Here is a 22,062-nt window from a genome sequence, read left to right on the forward strand (position 1 = left end):
AGAAGATGGTCCTTGGAGCTGGCTACGATCTGGCCTAGTCTGATTGCTGACCTTTTCTTTTCCACCACTGGCTTCCTCAACTTTTATGTCTTCGGGAAGAGCTGTATTTCTTCTCTCATGCTGCACAGTATTCCACCAATGGTCCTTCCAAACACCACCACGTCCCAACTCATTTTTAACATGCCTCAACATACCCTGGGCAGAATCACTTACTCCGTGAAGCTCTAAAACAGGTGCCTCCTGAGGCTCCTTTTTGAGCCCAGAGAGGTTCTGCAACGCAGAGATACTGGAATCAGTGACAGATGAATGTTTCTTCAGGGATATGGCCAAAGGAGAATAGCTGGAAACCGAAGACATTGCAGGTGTAGATACTAGTTTGGGGGACAGGATAGAAATGTCAGCTTGAGATAAAGGTGGTGTTTTTAAGGCAGGTTCAAGGGCAGCCTGCTGTGCCTCCATTTCACGTCGGGCTTGTTGCAGAATGGATCGAATAGCATCATCAGAATTGCCACTGCTAGATGCAGAAGGCGGCTGAGCCGGCTCAGCTATGAAAAACAACCAAAAGACTAAATGCAACACAGGAATATGCTTTATATTCAACACGTGCTACTGTTAATATTTCCCTGTCAGAAAAAAAGGGCTGCAATACATTTCTGGATGGGAAGGAGGAGTTTTCACTAAGCAAAGATTTGTACTTTGTCAAAATAAGGTAAGATTTCCAAAGTTCTTCTCTGGAAAATTTTGACAGTTGCCAAAGTGCTGGACTTGTGCAGGCAGAGCCTCAGCTGCAGATGTCTGCTACCACTTGCATGTTTTCCACCATTCAAAACATTTTCAAACAAATGCCTTTGAAAATCAAGCCTTCAGCTCTTCCTCCCCCACCCCAAGTGGTCAATAACATGTCATGGTTCTGTCTGCAAAGTTATTTAACCTTTCACTTCTCTTTATCTCCACAAAGGAATCGTAACACACACCCAAAACTGAACACAGCTGCATTCACCTGGATGGACTATTAATACCCTCTTACTAGATAAATAAGGTGAGCCCTTTTTACTCCAAAAATACAACACACAAATTACAACAAAGCAAGAACTTTACTAAGAGACTTCGTTATTTCATTTGACAAGCTAGATACGCTCCTGCTTCCTGTTTTCTCATTCCATGGTCCCAGCCACTGAAATAAACAGCTTTACAAAGATCAGGCTGATGCCTGGCCATCACTCTTTGCCTTATCTGAAGCCCTAGAATGGAGCCCCGGGCTCTTTCAGGAGGGATAACACCTAAAAGCAGTATTTCAGTGGTGAACCAGGACTCGTGGGGCTGTGCTGCAGCAGCTGGGGATGAGCAGAGCAATGGCATCTGTTTCCATTTAAGTTAGTCTCCACTGAGGTCCCCAGTGCTTGAAAACCAATTCCTGTGAAAGCTACTCTACAATGACTGGGGAAAGTGAAGCACTAAGTATCAAGAGGGAACCCATACACTGGCCTCCAAGGGAAGGAAGATTTGAAACACACTGCGTATTATTCTAGTAATATTCTGGCTTGTCTGAATACATTTCCAAATTTGCCTCCCTACATTCCTTCCTGTCACACACTATAAAATACATTAAAAAAGCTAAGAAATGGGGAAAAAGGACAGTGGGACTCTCTCTTCTGCTTTATCTACTGGTTTCATTGGGAGTTTTGAGGCTGAATTAGTATTTGAAAGGAAGCCTGACATTCTCTGATGAAACATGCTACTGGAACAATGTGCTTGCAGTTTCCTGCACACAGCCCATATTTTTCTCTCTGTTATCATTACCTGTATGAAGTCATATTCATTAAATCGTATATTAACTGTCTTTTATATTTTGCCATGAGATTAGCTTAGTTTTCATGTAAGACACAACTATCCAAAACTGTAAATCAGTATTTCATAAAACAAACCAAAGGATTGCACAGTACTTTTTACTCCAGCATTAGCTCTTTAGCAGTACTGGAAACTGTTTTAAAGCTGGGAGGGGTATGGAGTAGACTACACGTTAACTACATGACAGCATACAATGAGAAATCAAACTTATCTAGAGCTAAGATACTAAACTAATGATGATTTGGGGGAAGGAAATGCTTTTTGGATTTGCCAGTTCATTCACTGAAGAGATTATGTAACCAAAACCACAGTCATATAAAAGTTAGGACTGAGCTTGCCTATATCCTAATTTCAGTACATGATGGCCACAGTATGATGGTACTAAGTGACTGATAACTGTGGGCTTGATCGTGACCCTCACCCCAACAAATCCATTCAGTTCCCTCTTCCATGCAGTTGTGTCCCTGGGGCCTGAGTTAGACAGAAGAGAAGAGAAAGCAGGAGCTATTCCCTTTCCGAGGAGCAAACTGCTAGCAGAAAGGATTTTGTAGGTATGTCTGGAGTGGTGTAAGGAAGGCAGAGCTCTGCATGTGGGAAAAGGTGTTCAGGAATCTTAGCGTTGCTCTGCCAGCAGCGGGGCAGAGCAGAGTGTTGAGCAGAGACCCTGCCAAGCCATGACACGTGTACCTTAACTGAGGACGACTTAGAGACAGAAGCAACTCCACCAAATAATTAAAAAGAAAAAAAGAAAAGCAGCTCTTCAAACCTACATTCAGGGTTTTAGGAATATAATTAACTGACCAGAAAGCTCCTGGTAATTGTTTTAATTAAATTCTGAAATAAAAGGAGCAAGAGACACAATGAGACCGTACCTGTTTTCTGTACTTGCAGCTCCCTTTTGGCTTGTTCGAGGATGGATTTGATGGCTTCATCAGAGCCAGTCTCTGTGGTTCGGATTCTTGTGGTTATATTACCTGAAGAAGAAAACAAAACTAATGACTCTGGGAAAACCTCTATCTGCTTGGTTGTTTGTTTTTAATACAAAGACAGCCAGTATATACTGATATACCACCAGCATGACCTGACAACAGTTTACACAGGACCTTTACCAACATTTACAACACCAAGAAGATACTTAATAAAACAAAAATATCCTTGTAGTGCAAAAGCCTGCCCACTAGCTGCACTGGAGCAATGAGAACATCACCAGAGGAAGAACTAGGTGGTCATATATTCCTTTTCCATCTGTCCTGGGTCTATTTTTTTCTTGGAGGGGGAGAGGAAACAGAAGGGAAAAGCACCAGAGGGGAAAGGAAGAACTCTAAAAACATAAGATCAGGAATCAACTTAAAAACTGCATCAGGTGCTAGGCAAAGGAGGAGGAGGATCAGCCCAAAACAGAATTAAAACAGAACTAGATAAAACTAATTTTTAACTTTCTAGAGGTTAATACATTAAGAAAAACAGTCATTTAAATGCAGATACCATTTGAAGTATTCTCCTGCTAAGACCTATTACTTGGTGGTTTGGTTTTGGTTTTATTTAACCACTAAGGGGAAGAAAAGGAGGAAAAACTATGACTGTGAATGCTATTGCCCTTAACTGCATTTTTCATGATGAGATTAGCATTTGTAAGTGAGCTAGGTAATTTCTGTCTGGAGCCAAAATAACTACGGAGTTTTGGGGTACTTGTTTCTGTTTTTAATTCTTCCTCTTGTCTTGCTGAAAGAAAAATACGGCAACTAACCTGTAACAAAGAAAAATGTTCAAACTTCCTGTTCAGTGATAATTTATTGATCTCATGTTCACTTATGATGATTTTAAGGTTCACTATTTTATGTCCACTAAATGACCTATAAGGTCCCTTCCAACCCAACCCAATCCTGCATGATTCTATTATTATCCTATTGTCTTTTTCATACACCATACTTAAGTATCACACTAATTTAACAGCGTATTAAAGTGTATTTGTCCACATAAGCCTCATGAGAAGAAAGAAGTAAACCTACAGCAGAAGCAGTACATGACTGATGTTGTAATTGTCTAACTTTCTCCCTCCAAAATCACAAAAATAGCAAAGAGAGCATTTCAATAGATCTGATGCTGTTACAAAGCCACTTCTATCACTTCTCTCTTTTTATCTGCGTATGCAGCGAGGTTGGGAGTGGAAAAAGTATCCAAACAGGGTTACGTTAGTACAGCAGCAGCAGAATTAGAAAAAGCAAAGTGTTTGTCTAACCCATGGTTTGTTTTATACTTACTGTCTGTTTTTCTATCAGATTCCAGGCCAGAATCAAACTGCACAGTTTTAAGGAAACACACAGCTAAAGCACACTCCACTTCCTAGGTATTGACTGCAAAGAAAAACACCTGCCTGTGACGTACCTTCAGACCCATTTCTTCGTTTCGGTACTTCCTGAAATAGTCTGTTCAGGTTCTGGCCTGGATTCTCTGTTGAAAAACAAGTTTGGTAAGAACAAAACAATCAGGGGATGGTTGCTCTGACATCATGGGCTGTGTGACATGAGAAGCTGGCAGCCTGTCTCTGAGCGCGAGGCTCTGAGCTGCCCTTGCCCCCTCGAGCCCTTGGCTGAGCACGGTTGGAGCTGGCTACTTGGGAAGAAGCAAGGCTGGCTGATTTGTTAATAAAGATTACAGCTACGTTCGGAAAGGAGATTAGACAGATATAAATAAACGTCTAGAGATACCAAAAATGAAGAGGTTAAAGATGGGCAGATAATCCCCTCAAGTACAATCATCAAAAGGAAGAACAGATTATAAATCGACCAGCGTGCACTTTCAATTAAACACAATCTAGGAAAACCCTGCCTGTCCTTTCCAACGGTTCTTGACTGTAAACAACTTACTTTCCAGTTTCTCTAAATGTAAATCTCAGTCTTTGCTTAAGATGAATCACAATGAAACGCATGTTATTTCTTAAAATCACTGCCTGAAATATGCAAAGCTGCCTTCAATCAGGATTCTTTTTAGATTACTCATCTCATGCATCACCTATGATATTCTGTCAAACACTTTGGGACAAAAATATCACACAAGACACAACAAAAGTCTGGTCTCGATAAACAACCCCAACTAAAAACGTTCAGGTGTTTCCGAGGGCTGATAGCCTTAGTTGCTCTTGACCCTTTTCACTCTGTATTTAGCTCTGACAGGGAGCTATTGGGAAGCGAGGGATGTGAGTGTCCCTGCTGCTTGCTCCTGCTGACAAACACAAGTCAGCGGCTAAAAAAAGCGTAAGCAAAGATACTAACCTGCTTGAGGGCTGAAAAGCAGAGTTAGAAAGCTGTACTTTCTGTACCTGACACCTGATTTGGGTGAAAACAGCAGCAACACACAAATGGCCCCATACAGGGAATGTTCCAGTTTTTAACATTGGTGACTAAGAGGAAAACAGGGCGAGACCCTCGGCCGGCGAGCGCTTACCTCTTTGTCTACCCTGGATGCTGCGTAGAGCCAAGATGTTCTGCTCGTCCGACAGGAACTGCTTCATCTTATGAAATGGCTCCTTGCCTCTCACAGTCAGTTTATTCCATGGCTTTGGCCGGGCTAGTATCTCACTCACAGACCCTTGCGACAGTCCCAACACATAATGTCCAAATATCCGCTGTCCAATATTGTGCTTGATCAACTGCTCTTTCACCTGACGTGCAATTTCGGCTGTGTCTATCTCCTCGCCTTCGGAGATGCTCCCAGCACTTTCTGACTGGCTGGGAGATGGGGCCATGCCATTTACATCCGGACTTTGTTGTAATGGACTTTGGGAAGATATGGAGTTTGTGCTGTAAGGACCTGTTGAAAAAATCATGCTTGTGCTTCCTGCTTCCTGCATTGCCTTGGAGTAGAAGGACTGCATTAGCTGTCGCTGGAGGAGAGAGTTTAGTGCAAATTTTCCTGTGGAGGCCAGGGGTAAGCTGGGGCTCGCCAGGGATGAGCTGAAAAAGTCTTGACTTAAACCCGTTGGTGAGAACTGGTGTGTACCATTAGTATTGGAAGCCTGCTCCCCCGCGTTGCGGAGCAACTGAGAAGGAGGGGAGGCCGGCAAGGTTGCAGGACGCTGACTCTCAGGCTGGTCTTTCCCTTTTCTCCTGGCTGACCCTACAAGGAAGGTCAAACATAATGCATTATGGGGGATCAAAGAGGGAAAAACCAAGATAAAAAAATGCAAAGTTTGCCCCGCAAAGGGAAAAAGTGCAGATTTCCAAGGGCCAATGAAGTGGCGATGGGATTTTTGTTTTCATTTTGGTTTTGGTTTGTTTTCATTTGGTTGTTGGGTTTTTTTCCCCATAATTGAAATTTTCATAAGCCAAACAAGGCCCCCAAAACAAACAACATGCATTTCATGTTTGCACCTTTCTTGTATGTTGCAGCCTGGAGAATCCCCCTTACAAACATTAAAACTAGAACAAGTACATGAAGTGCAGTTATACATTTAAAATAAATGCAGTTACAGACAGCAAGTCTCTTTGTTGTCTCTCATTCAAGACATTACTCATTGGACCTGACTGAACCCAAATGCAGCAAACATTTACATTTTGGAACAAACCAATTTGAATAAAGGAATCACCATTAGGTGGATGCACCAAGATCACTCAGTTAAAAGTCATAAACCGCTTCAGAATTCAGTAATCCCAGGGCCAGTGGCAACTTTTAACTTCCTTCCAGCTGCAAAAACCATAAGCATTCAAGTATCTGGAAATTCCATGACTTGCCATTTAAAAAATGTGCACACAAGATGTAAAAAGCCCACATTAGGAAAGCTAAACAGCAAACACGCTCTGCTAAGAAGAAAGTATTTAGTTTTACCAAGCTGACCTGTTGTAGTATATCTAAGTGTATCAGACAGGAAGATTTTGTATAACATTGTGTGTGGGGTGCCACGGATGAATTTGTTCCCCAAACAGAAGACAGCCTCAAACGCTACCACTTGGTACATCCTGTAATGCCTCTCTGCCCTAACCCTTAAAGACTCTCTGAGGTCTCCAAGTTTGATTTTCTAATCCAGCCTATAAAACTGCAGAAATCCAACGTTATTCAGTACTCTTGTCACCTCTGACTCTTTCTGCCATGCATTAGCTCAGACATTCACCTCTCACTCAGCCCTCCCTCCCTCTACCAGACAGGAAACAACCAGAATAGCTGAAAATCGTGTCAACCTACCACTCAGGTCACTATTCGTGATACGCAGCGTGGCGTTCTCAGACTGCAAGGAGCGGTTCTTCTCCAGCAGCAGCACCTCCAGCGGTTTAGATGCATCCTAAAGAAAATCAAAGTGGGAGGTTTGTTTCTAAAAGCATTAAGAGTCTCACTCAGGCACTAAAAAGGATTTCAGAAGAAGAAAACAACTGCTCATCCCTGCTATGAAAGCAGCTAGGGAATTCGCCACGTATATATTTGCGGGAATCACTCAGGGCTCCTGCGTGAGCCATAGAAGAGATTCACTGTTTAATTTTCATTGTAAATCATCCCTCAGTTCTGCATTATTTTGAAATGTGCAGTGGAATGTTCTCTTGATCCTACTTATTTTAAAATGGTACTGGCATGCCTTCTATTTAAAAGCTGCAGACTTCTTTTAATCTGATTAAAATAGGAATTAAGATTATATTATTTCTTCTAGGTCAACTGACCCAAGTTGGGCATTGCCTTGAAATGCTGCATTTCAGCAAAACCACTTTGTTCAAAACCAAACTCACTCACAGAAACCTGTGTCTGATTTACCTTCCACTGAATAGCTAACCCTTGATCATTAAAAAACATATTGAAAATTAATCCCTGGGTATTGATACTCGGTTTGGATTTCAGAAGCAGGAATTTAATTCATAACCTTTAAACCTCAGTAAGATTCACTTGCTGGAATAGCGGAGCTTTCTCAATACTCAAAGGTTTGTTTTCTTTGGTGAGCATTATTTTCAAGGCTAACAAAGACTTAAAAATGGTAAAGTCCTTGCTCAGCATACTGTCAGGACAAGAAACATGCAAATCTCAGCGTAGCTGTCGAACAACTCTAGCATGTTTAAAAGACTCAACTCCACAGCATTATGGTTATCCACGCCAGCACAGCTGAAACGTCATTCGCTGTCCTTGACCACTTTAAAGAAATTAACAGGCAAAAAATGTTCAGTTCAGCTTTTTGCCTAAGAAAACATCAGGAAAACAATGCTCAACCCATATGTCTCAACAGCCACAGGAAACTGTCCGTGCCAACACCAAGGAATTGCAAGACAAATTTTTGCTCAATTAACTGAATTGCTGAAGTAAGTAAGAAAACAAAAGTAGGTTCAGTACCTGCGCACCAGAGCTTTCAGATGGTGCAAACTCCATGGATTTCAATATACTGTGGAAGGCAGAAAAACAATTATTGTCTATTTCTTCTTTTCATAACAACTCCACTAATGAGCATTAACATTATCACTTCCCACTCTCCAGCACCACACTACAAGTGATAACAACTTTCCTTCCAGTAGCCCAGTCTCATAATGAATATAGAATAACCATTCAAACTGGTTATTGGATAAGAAAATTCTCTCGCATGTCATCTAAATCATTCCATATGCAATCCCACCAGGCCAGTTTAAAGCATAAATTTAAAGGTTAATAAGGATCTAACATTTTCAGCTGTCAGAAGCGATATAAATTTATCTGTGAAGCTTGAAGGGAATGAAGAAGTTGTAGAAAAGCAACAAAACAGGGGAATCACCACCCCAGTCACAGCACTTTATATAATAAACACCAGCTCACACAGCAATGAAAATATGCACAAATAATCCTCCCGACCAAGATGCTACAGGCTAAAAGGCACTTTGTCATTTTAATAACCTCCTAGTTCTATGGCAAAGGGAAGACAAAATGGCACAATATTTCTTAAGAAATATGAAAGATCCAAATATTTATAAGCACATTAAGAGAAGAATCTGATAGTCTCATTGTCAATATTTTATATAACTACTGAGCAGTCGAAGGATGTCTCCCTTCAAAGTCTTTCAGTGAGAGTTGTATCATCTGGCAAATGACAATCTTACAGGAATACAAACTTCTTACTCTGCTTTGCCTAATAAATTGTTTTAAATAGGCCTGCTGCAGGCAGGACATTAACTGCTCAGACTGAAGCAATAAATGGTTTCAGCTTTTCATCGTACAAAGACAACATTCATTTGTTGAAGAAAAATACCTAAACAGATATAGATGGTGTTTATACAGCATTTTTTCAAGTATAAAGCACCAGGAACTTTGTGTGGCAGAAAGAATATGTCAAATCATGTATTATATGTGGAAAATGAGTCAAAAAAGGCAGAAGGCCAGTATTAAGATGTAGGGACTAGTCTGGAATGCCACCAGGAGTCAGCTGGACACCCAGCACTCATTAACTGCCTCAGACCATGTGGCATCCAGCTCCTCTATAAATCTGTCTCTGCATTAATCCAGCATTAGATGTCCATGAAGTGACACTCTGGGAGTCAGTGGTCTCAGTGAGCCACCCAAGATCACTCAAAGCCATAGCAAATCCAAGGGAAAAAAAGTCATTCCAAGACAGGAGGCTCACGCATTGCACACTGTGTTAATTCTGACAGGCACTCCTACAAATATAATTATTAATAAAATCACAAAACTCTGGCCATCAGTTTCATCATATGTGTCACTGAATGACACCTCCTCCCAGCAGAGATCACTGTGGGGTAGAGCCACCATCCAATACACAAGCACATAAAACAATGCCATTAAGACTCTGCTTTATGTGGGCATAACAGCTCACCCACATGCAAAAGTGCCTCTCTTCTACTATTAATGGAATCGTGCCAGTCAAGGAGAGAGGCTGTGCATTAATGGCTTGAGTTCTTAGAGATCCTGACATTATATTGACATCACAGGCATGTTTACTCATTACTAATTACTGCTGAAAGCAAGTGCTGCTTGGGACACCTCTCCAGAGGCACAGCTCTGTCCACAAGGACTCCAAGGTGCTGGGGGAGACAAATATGCAGAGACTCATCTAGGGAAAACCCCTTGAAAAGCGGGGCTGAAAGCACAGACAGGAGTAATCACAGATTCATAGAATGGTTTCCAATGGGGTTGGAACTGGGTGAGCTTTAATGTCCCTTCCAACCCCTGCCCCCGGCAGGGACACCTTCCACTAGAGCAGGTTGCTCCAAGCCCCTGTGTCCAGCCTGGCCTTGAACACTGCCAGGGATGGGGCAGCCACAGCTTCTCTGGGCACCCTGTGTTTCAATGTCCTCAGGATGGTCAAATAAGGAAACTCATCTGGTTGTTTTAAAACCCCTGTTTTTTACTGCAAATTCTCACGTGGCAAACTTCCCGTGGCAAATCCCAGCTGTTCCTCCCATTTCAGCTCAGACCAGCAGTACACTTGAGATGCAGGTCTCCCAGTAATCCCCACTTACCGCACTTTGGTTTGCCATGCAGAGCAGTCCTGGAGCATACAACCGTCTTCCTTCGGGATGACACTAAACCAAAGGAAGCTGCACGCTCTGAAGGAGCTGGTGTGATGTTCTCTGACCACTACTGTGCTGCTTACAGAGCCAGACTGGAACCAGTCCCAAGTGCAAAGTAAGCCTAAATGTATTTAGTCTGTATATAGGGTTCTTGGCACCAAAAGTACAGCTTTAAAGCCCTGATCCTGTTGTGCCCTCCACTTGCACCAACTGCTCTGCCAATGCATTTTTGTTCTGGGTACCTGCTGCCAGCTGGGACCTGCAGAAAGGATCCTGAACCTTGCAGCAGCTGCATTTTTCAGTGAGCTTGGAGCAGGCATGTGCATTCAAACCTTGGCTGGAAACTTACTGACCTCTCTGCCTGCTTAAAGTGGATTCTTTGCTACCTGGAATAGCCTTCTGGCCATTTCACAGGTAATTTCCTATACACTTAGAACCCAAAATACACTAAACCCAGGTTGATAGTATCTCAAATTGCTCTTGGAGGAACATTCACTACAGCATGTTCATTTTCTCAAATGTAAAAGCGAAGTATGTCAAAAATGACTCTCCAAATGTGTCACAAACAGGAACACGAGGAAGCAAAATGTTTCCCCTTTGGATTCCAGGAATATCTTTGCCCATGAGATTTCAACTCTGCTGCTCAAGATCAGTTATCTGCTTTTTAAAGGAACGATCTTGTGACTTGAATCTGCACATCTAAGATGACTTGAAAGATCTTACTCTAAAGCAAAGTGTGCATTGGGACAGCTCAACTTTCTGACTGTATGATCCTGACTGCACAGGCAGGAGGGTTAGCACTGTTGTATTACTCAAGAGGGAACTGAAAGGACACACAGAGCTCTCAGATGTCAAAAAAAAGGTTTAAAAGCCATTTGGCACAAAAGCCAATGCAGCAACAAAGAACCCTTCCATCCAGAGCTTGATGTGGACCAATTTAAGTTCCTCCAAGGTTAGAAGCCGGCTGACATTGAGATCCCTCAGCCTCGAATGCCTCTAAATATCCTTGGGAGGATTAAGGAAAATACATCAGTGCCAAAACAACCAAGAAGTTTATTCTCCTTTTCCTTACTGACAAGCTATCTTCTTTCTTGGTGCATATACACGTTATGTGCAGTTCTTTTTTGGTCTGGGTACAAAGGCAGCATAGCAGGATTTAGTATGAGGGATACCAGATCTACAGCAATAGACTTTTCATAGCATCACTTCAGATGAGACTGTCACTCTCAGATGCTCATTTAGATTTTGGCACATCTTTTGGACCAGATGGGAGCAGAGAGGGTGGCGTGAGCGAGCTGCTGTGACAATGCAGCTCTGCAAACATCTCCAGTGCTCTCACAGAGGGTCTTAACACCCCACACCACTCAGTAGGATGGTATGTGGACCCCAGGCCACCTGCAAGGTAGCTGGCTGTCCCTCCAAAGTCAGCAGACAAAAACTGCTACCCACTAATTAGGGGATATAAAAGCTGTAACAGCCAGGAGAACAGAGTTAAATTTACTGGCACCCAACGAGGGCCACTTGCAGGAGATTCTCCCATCTATTTCACTGCAGGCTCATCTTGAAATAACAGGAACAGGCAGAAGCACCATATGAACACTCCCGTGTCACAGCTTCTCCTGGACCTCCTATCTGCCTTCCTCATGTCAGTGTTGTAAAACAGAAAAAGTAAAAACCAAAAGGCATTATTGCCAGAAATACAGGGATCTAAAAGTTGTTTCATAGGATTTAAAACTCATTTGCTGCTTTGGCACATTCACATTTAGTAACTCGTGTAGCAAATGGAGAGGTTGTGGCCTCATTCCCATTCACCACCTTACATGAGGGCATAAACCAGCTGAAATCTGAAGCCGAGTTTCCTTAATTCAGGAGACAAGAAGGATGTATTTCCCCATATCACTAAAAGAATGATGCTTTTTTTGAGACCAGTTAATATTCAGGTATAATGACCAAAGAAACAGTCAACTCATTTCATTTGACTGAAACTCTATACTTCCATCAGGGTGTGCTGCAGCTGGCAGCGCACCAGAACCGCAGCCAGCGGGGCTTGAATGTAATAGCACCAAGGGCTGGGCAGTCCCTGGGCTTGCAAAGCCAAACGTGCTTTCCACATTCTCCAGGGACATGTAAACAAAAGCACATGACTCCCAGCCCCATCTGAAATACCTCATTAAACAAGGTAACATTTTTTCAGGCTTCTTAAAATACACACAAAAATGCCAGAATGATGAAAGAAGCGATGGAGTTTCTTGCAGTTATTTAAACCGTGACACTGAACATATTTCCAGTCCAAAAAGTTCACTTCTGAACCTGACAGCTTATCTTGTTAGAGTTTAAAATGAGGCTCTTTTAAGTCTCTTAAAAAAGCCCCTTGGAATAGGAAGAGGCTGTTTGTGGCTTTAGTTTAAAACCACAATATATTAGCAAAAATATACAGTGAAACAAGCACAGCATTAAAATGGTAAGTGCTGAGCAGCGGCTGGCAAAAGCATAGAAAAGGTATTATGGCCAAAGGCCCTGCATTTAATTCTTGGTCCACATTACATTCAGCTGTTGGCTGGGGATTTTTAAAGAGTCATCCACCTAAAATACCACCGATTTTCAAATGCTTTTTTGGACGATAGTTTTAGTGCCTTTTCTTCATGGACACGTGTATTATTTGCTATTGCGATACTGCTGCAACAAAAAGGAGCATTCTCAGATACAGCAGTTGCACTGGTTCTGGATGCAATTTCTGCCAATATTCCCAATTTCCCCATCTTTGTGGGTTTGACTGAATTCTTTATTGCTCCAAGATCACAAGATTTGTGGCTTCATTTAACAAGCATTGTTAAACTACAGTTCGTGAAAAAATGATGGTAAGCATTTAACACTTACTTTAATTCTTTCTTAACCTCTTCATAATCAGCCTGTCCTTTCAGTTTTTCTTCCAGTTGCTTTAAAAGAAAGAAGATGCATTTAATTATTTAGGGTTTTTTCTTCCTGCAGGCTTTCAAAATCATCTTTAAATTATTCCATATATACAGCAGCACAAGTGAGGGTTAATGACTCGAACCTAATTTACATGTATTAGAAAACAAACTATAACCAATTCAACATAAACACAATTATACCTCACTCTTCCTTTGTTTACAGAGTGCCAAGCGTTACAGAATTCAGCAGGTCCCAATTTGGCTGTTTGCAATGTCACTGTCATGTGTTCAGTAAAGTGGTCGGGGAAGAAGGTATTAAAAATGGGGTAGCTGAAATCTTTACATGCAACTGATAAATGGAACAACCAAGCAGGATGCTTTGGCACACTCGGTATTCTTCATACGACAGTTCCCCATAACCTTATCTACATGGAAAAGAAAAAAGAAGACTGAAGAAGCTGCTGTTGACTGGAACAAGCCTTAGGCTTGTAAGACTTCTACAATGCCTCACGCTCCAACAAAACAGCTGTACCAAGTCATTTGACAAGCATTACTTATTGCGATAACTAACACGATTACACACCGGAGCTGAAGCACTGAGACCAACTCAGCACGTCTTTTTGCTCAGGTTTGCCTGACCTGAGGCAGTCTCAATGGTTTCTCTTTGGTGTGAAGGTGCCACAAACATTGAAAGAAACCCCCTAACACAATCCATAAAGCAATGCCACACATTTGGACCTTACCCAGCTCCCAAAAACAGTGCTCATCACTAGAGGATAAATGCTTCAGGAGGCCTAAAACATAGTGATACATAATTGATGCCGTTATGTTGCTTGCAGAAGCCACGTTCATTCCCCACTAATAATTTCTTTGCTTAGCACAGGCACACCTGATCTAAGCAAAGAATGAACAGAACCTACTGGCTTGCAGCTTCCATGGGTAAGTTCAGGCTAGCTCTGCTTCACTTAATTTTTCGTGTTAAAATTGTCACAGAATCCCAAAGGTCACGGGAAACAGAAATAACACAAGGACATACCACCCTCAAAGACAGAGCATGTGCTTTGAAAAGGAAAGGAGAATATGACATGAAAAAGAAAAATAGGGCTTTATGTCCAGGAGAGGCTGCCTTCAGAGGAGAAGTGAATTGAAGAGGATCCTACACCACTCCTGGGCTGCTTGCTGAATGCAGGAGGAAGGCAGGGAAGGCCTGCTGTGAACTTGGATAATTTTAGCTAACCCATTTTAAATGCAGCCCCATAAAGTTCTGCACCAGCACAGTTATGGGTGCATGAACAGCAGGGCTGGGACACATGAACAATTAGAAGTGGGAACCTCTTAACCCAAGTAAGCCCGTGTGTATGCGTCACCCATCTCAAAGCTACCAATGGGTACGAGCAGCAAACCTGAACACTGTGTAATACAGAACCCACAGACCAACAAGTCCATCATCTGAGCCACCTTAACAATTTAAATGAGGCTTCTTCAGGTGACAACAGCAGCATGATGGGGCTTTGTTGAATTTCCAGGTATTCTGCTATCTATTAAAGGCTTCCCTGTCAAGCCCTTTTCAGTTTAGGCATTGTTGACATTTCTTTCCTGACATTAGTACATATATTAAAAAGCAGGGACAAAGTGGACACCCACATTATCAATATACCACCCTCTTAAATTCCTCTTCCTGCTTTTTGACACCATAATCCACAATCCTTAGTCAGTGCTGACAAGAAACATCTCCCAGCAGTAATACATGGGCCCTGCTCTGGCAGATGCTCAACAAGCAACTCTTAACGGATCAGCACCACCGGTTGTTGCAGGAAAGCAGAAGCTGTTCAGTGTGGAATCTGTACTCTATGGAACACTGGTGAAACAAGTGGCCTCTTAAAAAGTCCAGTGTCCTAAATCCTTACCCATCAGGAACTCGTGCGGTCATTCAGGTGAGTTAAAAAGACATTTCATCGGGCATGTCCTGCCTTACCAAATTCCAGTTACTAACTGGAATTACAGGGAGTGCTGACTTTGCTTTATACAGCAGAGACAGCGCTCCAGGTGTTCTGGTCCTGGTTAATGTGACCAGGAAAATCCTACAAATACTAAAGATGTTTGAGGTTCTGATAACCTCCAACCTGTGTTGAAATCTCATTATGCAAATGCACTACATAACCCCAGGGCCCAAGGTGCCACTTCAGTCCTCTCCGTTTTAAGGAGGGCCAAGCTACAACGTGCCACGAGTTCAAGCAACTTCTCAAGCTGCAGCTTGATGCTGAAGAACAGTGACTTTAACAGGGAATCCAGCTGGACTTTTTAATGCACCAGATGAGGCTCAGTAAGACTGGAGAGGGATCTTTAAATGAAACCAGTGAGCCAGAGAGCCCTCAGTACTGGGCAGGAGAGTCAGCATCATGACTGACAGCTTTAAAACTCTGATGCAGGCAATGGGAGGATGGTGCTGAACACCACACAGCATCTTTCAGCTCCCCTTAGCCATCTTCTAACTGCTTCTTGCTGCTCTACAGCTTAAAGCAAGCATACACTATAATTCACCTCTTCCTTACCTCTGTGACTTGTAGTGATTTCGGATCTACAGGATAGCTTTTACAGTAGGGATAACTGGCTATTTAGACTAGCCCTCAGTGTAAAAAGCACTGGAATAAATTTAAACCAAACAATATCCTGGATTAATCTGTTTGTTCCTTATGCAAGGACATGCTATGAAAAACACCTTTTGTAGAAACAGAGATAAAATACAAGAAGAGCTAATGATTCCCATTGTAATGCAATGCATATCAAATGTAATTCTGTACAGGGATATGCTTTACCCTGAAAGTATTTCTGGAAATTTTAGGTACAAAACCCAGCTAGTAAAAAAGAAAAAGATGTTGACAGAATGAAGCTGCTCTGGACTTTCAGGTGCTTGTATACCGTTATAACAGGTTGGCAACCAGCAATATTTTACTTTGAATTGTATAAAACCCACATACATCCATCACTTCCAAGTACCTAATATAGAGATTGTTGCCATGGAAAATCTGCACCTAAATGTATACTCTACTAAACAATATAAACTAACAACCGAGAATGCACTGCCTGTATATAAGCAGACTATTTAGGCACTTGGCATCTTCCCAGTCAATGACTGTTTTAAAATGTATTAGTATGGTAATTGTCTCAAAGAACCCTGTGAAATGCACGGAACATGGTATAACAAAGGTTCAAGCTGTGAGACAATCTGGAGGAACTAATATCTTGCACTAAATATCAACCTGCTTAATTCAGACAAAATACATCCTAACGTCCTCCAACAGACAAAAATGCAGGGAGCCAGAGGACAGAAGGAATGGATTGGTGGTGTTTTGCACACTAAATTAGAAAATCTTCCATGTTAAGGAATTGTCTTGCATTTGTTGTGTGAATAAACCCATGTTGGAGCGTGCATACACTGGCTCCCCTCTTATTTTTTAATAAATAAATTATTCTTGTCTTATTAACTAAAGTGTCTTAGGTAAACTGTATGGGCTGTATCAAGGGGCTTAAAACATCTAAATAACCCCATTAGACTAATGTCATAGTTTAGAGTGATAAACTAAAAAGCCCATATTTAATTAACCCAGGTTATCTAATGGATGCCTTTGCTAACCAGCACTGCTTTATTTTAACTGGGTAGCAGGGAAGCTCTAACACCCAGCAACAAAGGGTTAATACAAGTGCAGTTAGAAAAGTCTGTTTCTAGAGGACATGTTTTGATTATTAGATCAGATGAAGATAAAGAAGCAATAATTTTGGAAGTATTTCTGTATGGTTTCATTAAGTCACAGAGTATTAAAGAATTCCCCCAAGATATGGTCTGAGAACATTGCTTTAATTTGTGAAACTGTGATTCATTTTTGGTGGAGGCAACCATCACAATCTCAGCTGAAGCAATTCCTCTATAAGCAAACATGAGATCAACACATTGCCACTGAGATTTGGGTCTTTGTACAACAGATCTCAGACACAGGTTTTCCCAGCACTTAGGGGTAAAAGTATGTATTGTGAAATATTTTTATACTGCAACAAATAAGGTTAGAGAGGGTTGAAATGCCTAAAACTTTATCAACAGAGTCACTGCCTCAGACACTATCAACAAGAACCTAAATAGAGAGCATTAGCCAGGCAAGCCTATGAGAAAATGGAAGGAGATTACTGAACTGAAAATCAAAGACTTGCTCTGTCATTTCTATGATCCTATTCCCTTTGAAGTTAATGGCTAAACTAATACTGACCTCACCAGGAACATGCTTTATTCCAAGCAAATCTGTCAAGTGCAAGGACTCAAGATATTCTCTATCAGGCTTTACGAAAAAAATTAAAACCCCTTTAAGATGGGTGTAGCCAGCAAAATGTGTTGCTCAAAACCAGGCCAGCTCCTTCCTCCCTCATTAAGAGTAGTGCTCACATAGTGACAGATGGGCAGAGACTGATACTGTCAATACAGGAACCTAAAGGCTTTCCTCTGCTCTACTGAATTTTCATAAACAAGGCTGTTTGAAGACATGCTGAAAGCAGACTGAACGCAACACTTCTGCTTTCATCCCTAACAGCCATTTCTCCACATAAATCAAACTGCACCAGAGCAAAACTAGTAAGCATTAAAAAATGTCAGAATTAAAACAATTTGTAAGAGTTTCAACCGAACCTTCAATCATTGTGATAGAGGAAAGCTGCCCATGCCACAGGCACAGCTAAGTGGGGACCATCAGCCGCCTGCTTTCACAAAACCCTCAGACTATAAAACCTGCAAAAACTATGAAGTCTTTAATGGAATAGATAAATTTATCTTGTTTGCACTTTGAAGCTCATAGATGGCAGAACAATGAAAGAGACAGGACTTACAGGAAACTGATTCATAACACATGTTAGGAACCACTTCTCATGCTTACTGATAGACTGAAACTGCGTGGGCTAGTGCACAAAGAAAGTGAAGCTGCTGAAGCAAAAGGTAAAAGGGTCACTCACAAAACTATTAGATGTTTCTTCTAGGTTTAGTGCAGTGCTGTATGGAAATGAGTTCAGGACTGAACTGCTAATTCTAAATGGGAATTACTGTGCAGCAAATACACAGCTAAAAGAAAGAATGAAATGGTTATTAAGGCTAAAAAGCGTTCTGATTTTAGTGGGTTTTATGCTCTAAATGATACACTTCCCTTCTCCAGTGGAGAGAACTGGAGTGGGCAGCAGGTAAATTCAAAGACAGACCATAAACATTCCTGGCAAATCCTGAATAGCAATCACTGGAGTGGGAATTAAAAGTTTTAAAACCTCAGACAGATTTGTTGTGCTTTTTCAGTTCAGCAACTGCACTCCATAGCCATGGTAAATATATGCTGGGATTTGCTAGTGGTTGTAATTTAAAGGTAGCCATGTTCTGCACAAACACATTTCAGAGCAGTGAGAACTAGGTCAGTCACATTTCAACAAACCAGAGATCACTTAGAATAAAATGCCACAGAAAACAGAATTCAACAGCATCCTGAAGAAGTCAGGGGCTTTCATGGTGCCTCTCAGAACCACAGCAAGCTTCCACCAGTAAAACCCAACACTGGAACGACAGCTGTACCCTTCGAAAGGTGCTGAGCACGGAACTGAGCCTTACTTTAAGTGTGCTGTTCTTGGCAGTGAGCTGCTGCTCCAGCTGGGAGATTTGGCTGCTGGAGTTCTCCCGCAGCTTGGTGAGGCTGCCCTGGAGTCTCTGGACATCTTCCACCAGCTGGGCGATTTCCCGCTCCTTGGCGGCCAGTTCCACCTCCAAGCTGGACCGTGTCAGCACCTCGATGGCCTGCTCCTAATGGGAAAACATGAAACAAAACAAAGGCAACAAGCTTGAATTCAGGGCAGGCAGGTAAGGACCAAGCATGGCTCTGGGTGGCATGAGAGACACAAACAATTTCTAAAGCTGGGACTCCTGTGGTTGACTGCACTGATCTGGAAGATGAACCTTCCCACTCCCCAGGACAGCTCTTTGGTAAAATAGGGCTGATGGAGAGAATAAATTTCCCTATTTCAGAAGCACACTGGAAAGATGCAGCCGTGAAAGTCAAAGGATTCTATTTAGATCTATTTATTATTAATAGTCCAAATGCTTTGACAACTATGAAAATCTGTGCTTACAAAATACTAATCAGATAAAATATTCGGAAGTAATGGAGCAGAATTGCTTAATCAGGAAGGGCAGAGCCGTGTGCCTTTGGCTGTCTGTAGACATGCTGCACAGCTCAGGCAAAATCGTCAGAAATGGCCCCAAGCTGCTACCTCCAATGCACTTGCTCCCTGCCTGAAAATTGCCCACTGTTAACCATTATTGCTAGCAACTAAAGCCTCTCCTCCATGGGGATGAAGACAGATGTGACAGCTGTAAGACAAGGCCATTCTCCCTTTGGTCTCCACTTTCAAAGATTCCCTTTCCCTAATCAGGATCTTTCTTCTTCCCCGTTTCCCACAGCTGCAAAATCTGTCCTCAAGTCTGAAACCTCCTCATTGGACCAACTTTCCAGCAGGACAAGAATTAAGAGGGGACATAGAAGTTAAGAAGGCGGCAGATCTATTCAGAAAAGGTAATACAGACTAAATGTACCATTGCTTTTGTCTCCTTTTGTGTTAAGAGATCAATAGCTATAATGCATCAGAGCTCTGAACCTCTCTTCCATGAAGAACATACACAAATTCTTGTGCAGACCTGGGGAGCACGAGGCAGCCCAATAATGAAGGCACATTCCATTAAAAAGCCTAAAACGCATCTTACAAAGGTTAATGGCTGTTCCTCAGAAAACACCAGTGAAGGAGGAAAGAATCCATTTACCACAAGAGAGACACAATGATCGTAAGCATTATACCAAAGATCCTACGGCAAAAAAGCTGAAAATTCACCCCCTCTATGCTGTCACCCAAGCACTTTCCTTACAATTCAAGATGACATTGCAGCAGATTGAAATATACTCCATCCCCTCTTTGCTGGAAAATACAGGCACAACAAAATGCCTTTTCTGTATCTTCTAAACACTTAGCTTGATTCCCAGTGACTGCATAGCATTGTATCTCACAGAAAGCTACATGTAGGAACAGCAGTTAACAATGCTCTCCTATTACACTGAATTATACTTTTAACTCGAAAAAACCTCTAATTTGCTTGCATGAAACATCACAAGTTATATAATCATCTGCTGCTTGTGCCTATTGAGACTAGAACGTAGAGTCTGAAATAAGATAGATAATGATCATTTTCCTCCTGCAGTAGTTGTCATATTAAATATAAATGAAGTGCAGAAGTACTATTAAATACAAGAAAGACCTAATGTTAAAATAATGATAAGACTAGGACATGAGATAGGAAGAGGCAGGTAATTCAGAGATACAAGTGATATTCAGGCTTCTTATTTTGTATTTTGCAGCCTGCTTGTCTATCTTCTGCCCTCTCTGACAAAATACTGGGTCGTATTAATAGACGACCAAACAGATCTGGAGGACTTAGGGTTTGTTATTCATTCTCTGCAAATGTATTTTAAAGGCAACCATGTGTTTCTCCGATATCAGTGTCAAGCATGTATATGGCTTGCAAGAAAAAAAGCAATATAAGGAGCACGATTCCTTTTGTTTGGTAAACCTGCTGCTTAGAAGTAGACTAAATTTCACTTAATTGCGTATTTACATTTAAATACTCCTGTTTCTCCTTTGGCAAACAACAATCAAAATAATCTGCCTGCTCACCTGTGATACCTGTTAACCCAGGACCAGCTGGACTCCTGTAACAGGAGGTCCTGTCTCAGACCTCCTGTGCCCACCAGATCTGATCAGCAGGGTCAGTACTACCAACCTCCCCAAACAGCAGTGCTTGCTTTATTTAGAGACACACAACAAGCAGCCAAACCTTTAGGAGTACAGGATATCTTCTCCACTTTCTATGCTTCTTCTATTGGATTTATAGCTGTAATTCTCAGTTTAGATATATCCAGTGAAAACTGGAATGATACTGAATTTATTTCCAGTTCCTCTGACAGCCCATACACTACAAATAACAAGAATGGGCAGGCAGCAGGTCCCCACTAATGCAACCAACTCTGGGCAAAGTTGGTCCCCTCGGTCTGAAGCTCCACACCTCCACTGTGCCCTCCAGGCAGGCAAGTGCTGATGGCCCACCAAGGCACTGTTCGTTACACTGCATCAATCCCTTTATTTTTCCTCTGCTGGTGCCCTCACTGATGTGATTTAACTTCTGAGAGCCACTGCTATCCTCCTGGACCAGCTGAGAAGAACTACGGCTCACCATACCAGTCACCTCTGTCCTTCCTGTGGTCTTCTCCAGCCACCACGCCTCTCAGAAGCTGAACCAAACCGCAATCCCAAAGGAACACAATTCCACTGCAGTTAAAGTATTACTCCAAACAGGTATTTTTATAGCTGCAAGCTTAAATTGAAAGAGTTGTGCTGTAGGAACGTCAGAAACCTGTAAGAGCCAGTAAATACTTTCTCTCACCACATCAGGTGCCTTCTGGATCTGCGTAGCAAGTTGAAGAGATTTGTTAGCTGATGAGAGCTGCTCCCTTAAGGTCTCTGCCTCTCTCTGAGCCACCTCTGCCCTCTGAAGGAAATGAAAAGGGGTGAAAAGAGAAAGTACATTCAGTTTAACAACTGACAATTATTACAAGAACATTCATCAATTCATGCCTGACTGAATATAATTGATTTTCCTAAACACTCAACCTAATAAATGTTCGAAAAAAAACATAGAATGTGATGGATTTTTATTTTAAACAGTACAAGGAAGAAATAATTGAGCGATTATGACAGTAATTTAACGCTAGGAGCAA

The 22,062-nt window shown here is 41.9% G+C and overlaps 1 protein-coding gene across 1 annotated transcript in view; it reads right to left on the bottom strand.

Annotated features, from left to right (window-relative positions):
• Nucleotides 1-21,833, bottom strand: part of LOC104412584 (homeobox protein cut-like 1) — a gene marked incomplete at its 5' end in the record, with an annotated part of 57,970 nt that extends 36,137 nt beyond the window's left edge. The window contains 9 exon segments of the mRNA XM_010023341.1: nucleotides 1-545; nucleotides 2,721-2,822; nucleotides 4,234-4,299; nucleotides 5,293-5,964; nucleotides 7,027-7,123; nucleotides 8,152-8,200; nucleotides 13,191-13,249; nucleotides 18,855-19,043; nucleotides 21,729-21,833. The exon segment at nucleotides 1-545 is cut by the window's left edge and continues 18 nt beyond it. Coding sequence (XP_010021643.1) covers nucleotides 1-545; nucleotides 2,721-2,822; nucleotides 4,234-4,299; nucleotides 5,293-5,964; nucleotides 7,027-7,123; nucleotides 8,152-8,200; nucleotides 13,191-13,249; nucleotides 18,855-19,043; nucleotides 21,729-21,833 — 1,884 coding nt within the window.
• Nucleotides 21,834-22,062: the final 229 nt, after the last annotated feature.

Source organism: Nestor notabilis, unplaced genomic scaffold (genome assembly GCF_000696875.1).
Source record: "Nestor notabilis isolate BGI_N333 unplaced genomic scaffold, ASM69687v1 scaffold24621, whole genome shotgun sequence".
NCBI classification, from domain to species: Eukaryota; Metazoa; Chordata; class Aves; order Psittaciformes; family Psittacidae; genus Nestor; species Nestor notabilis.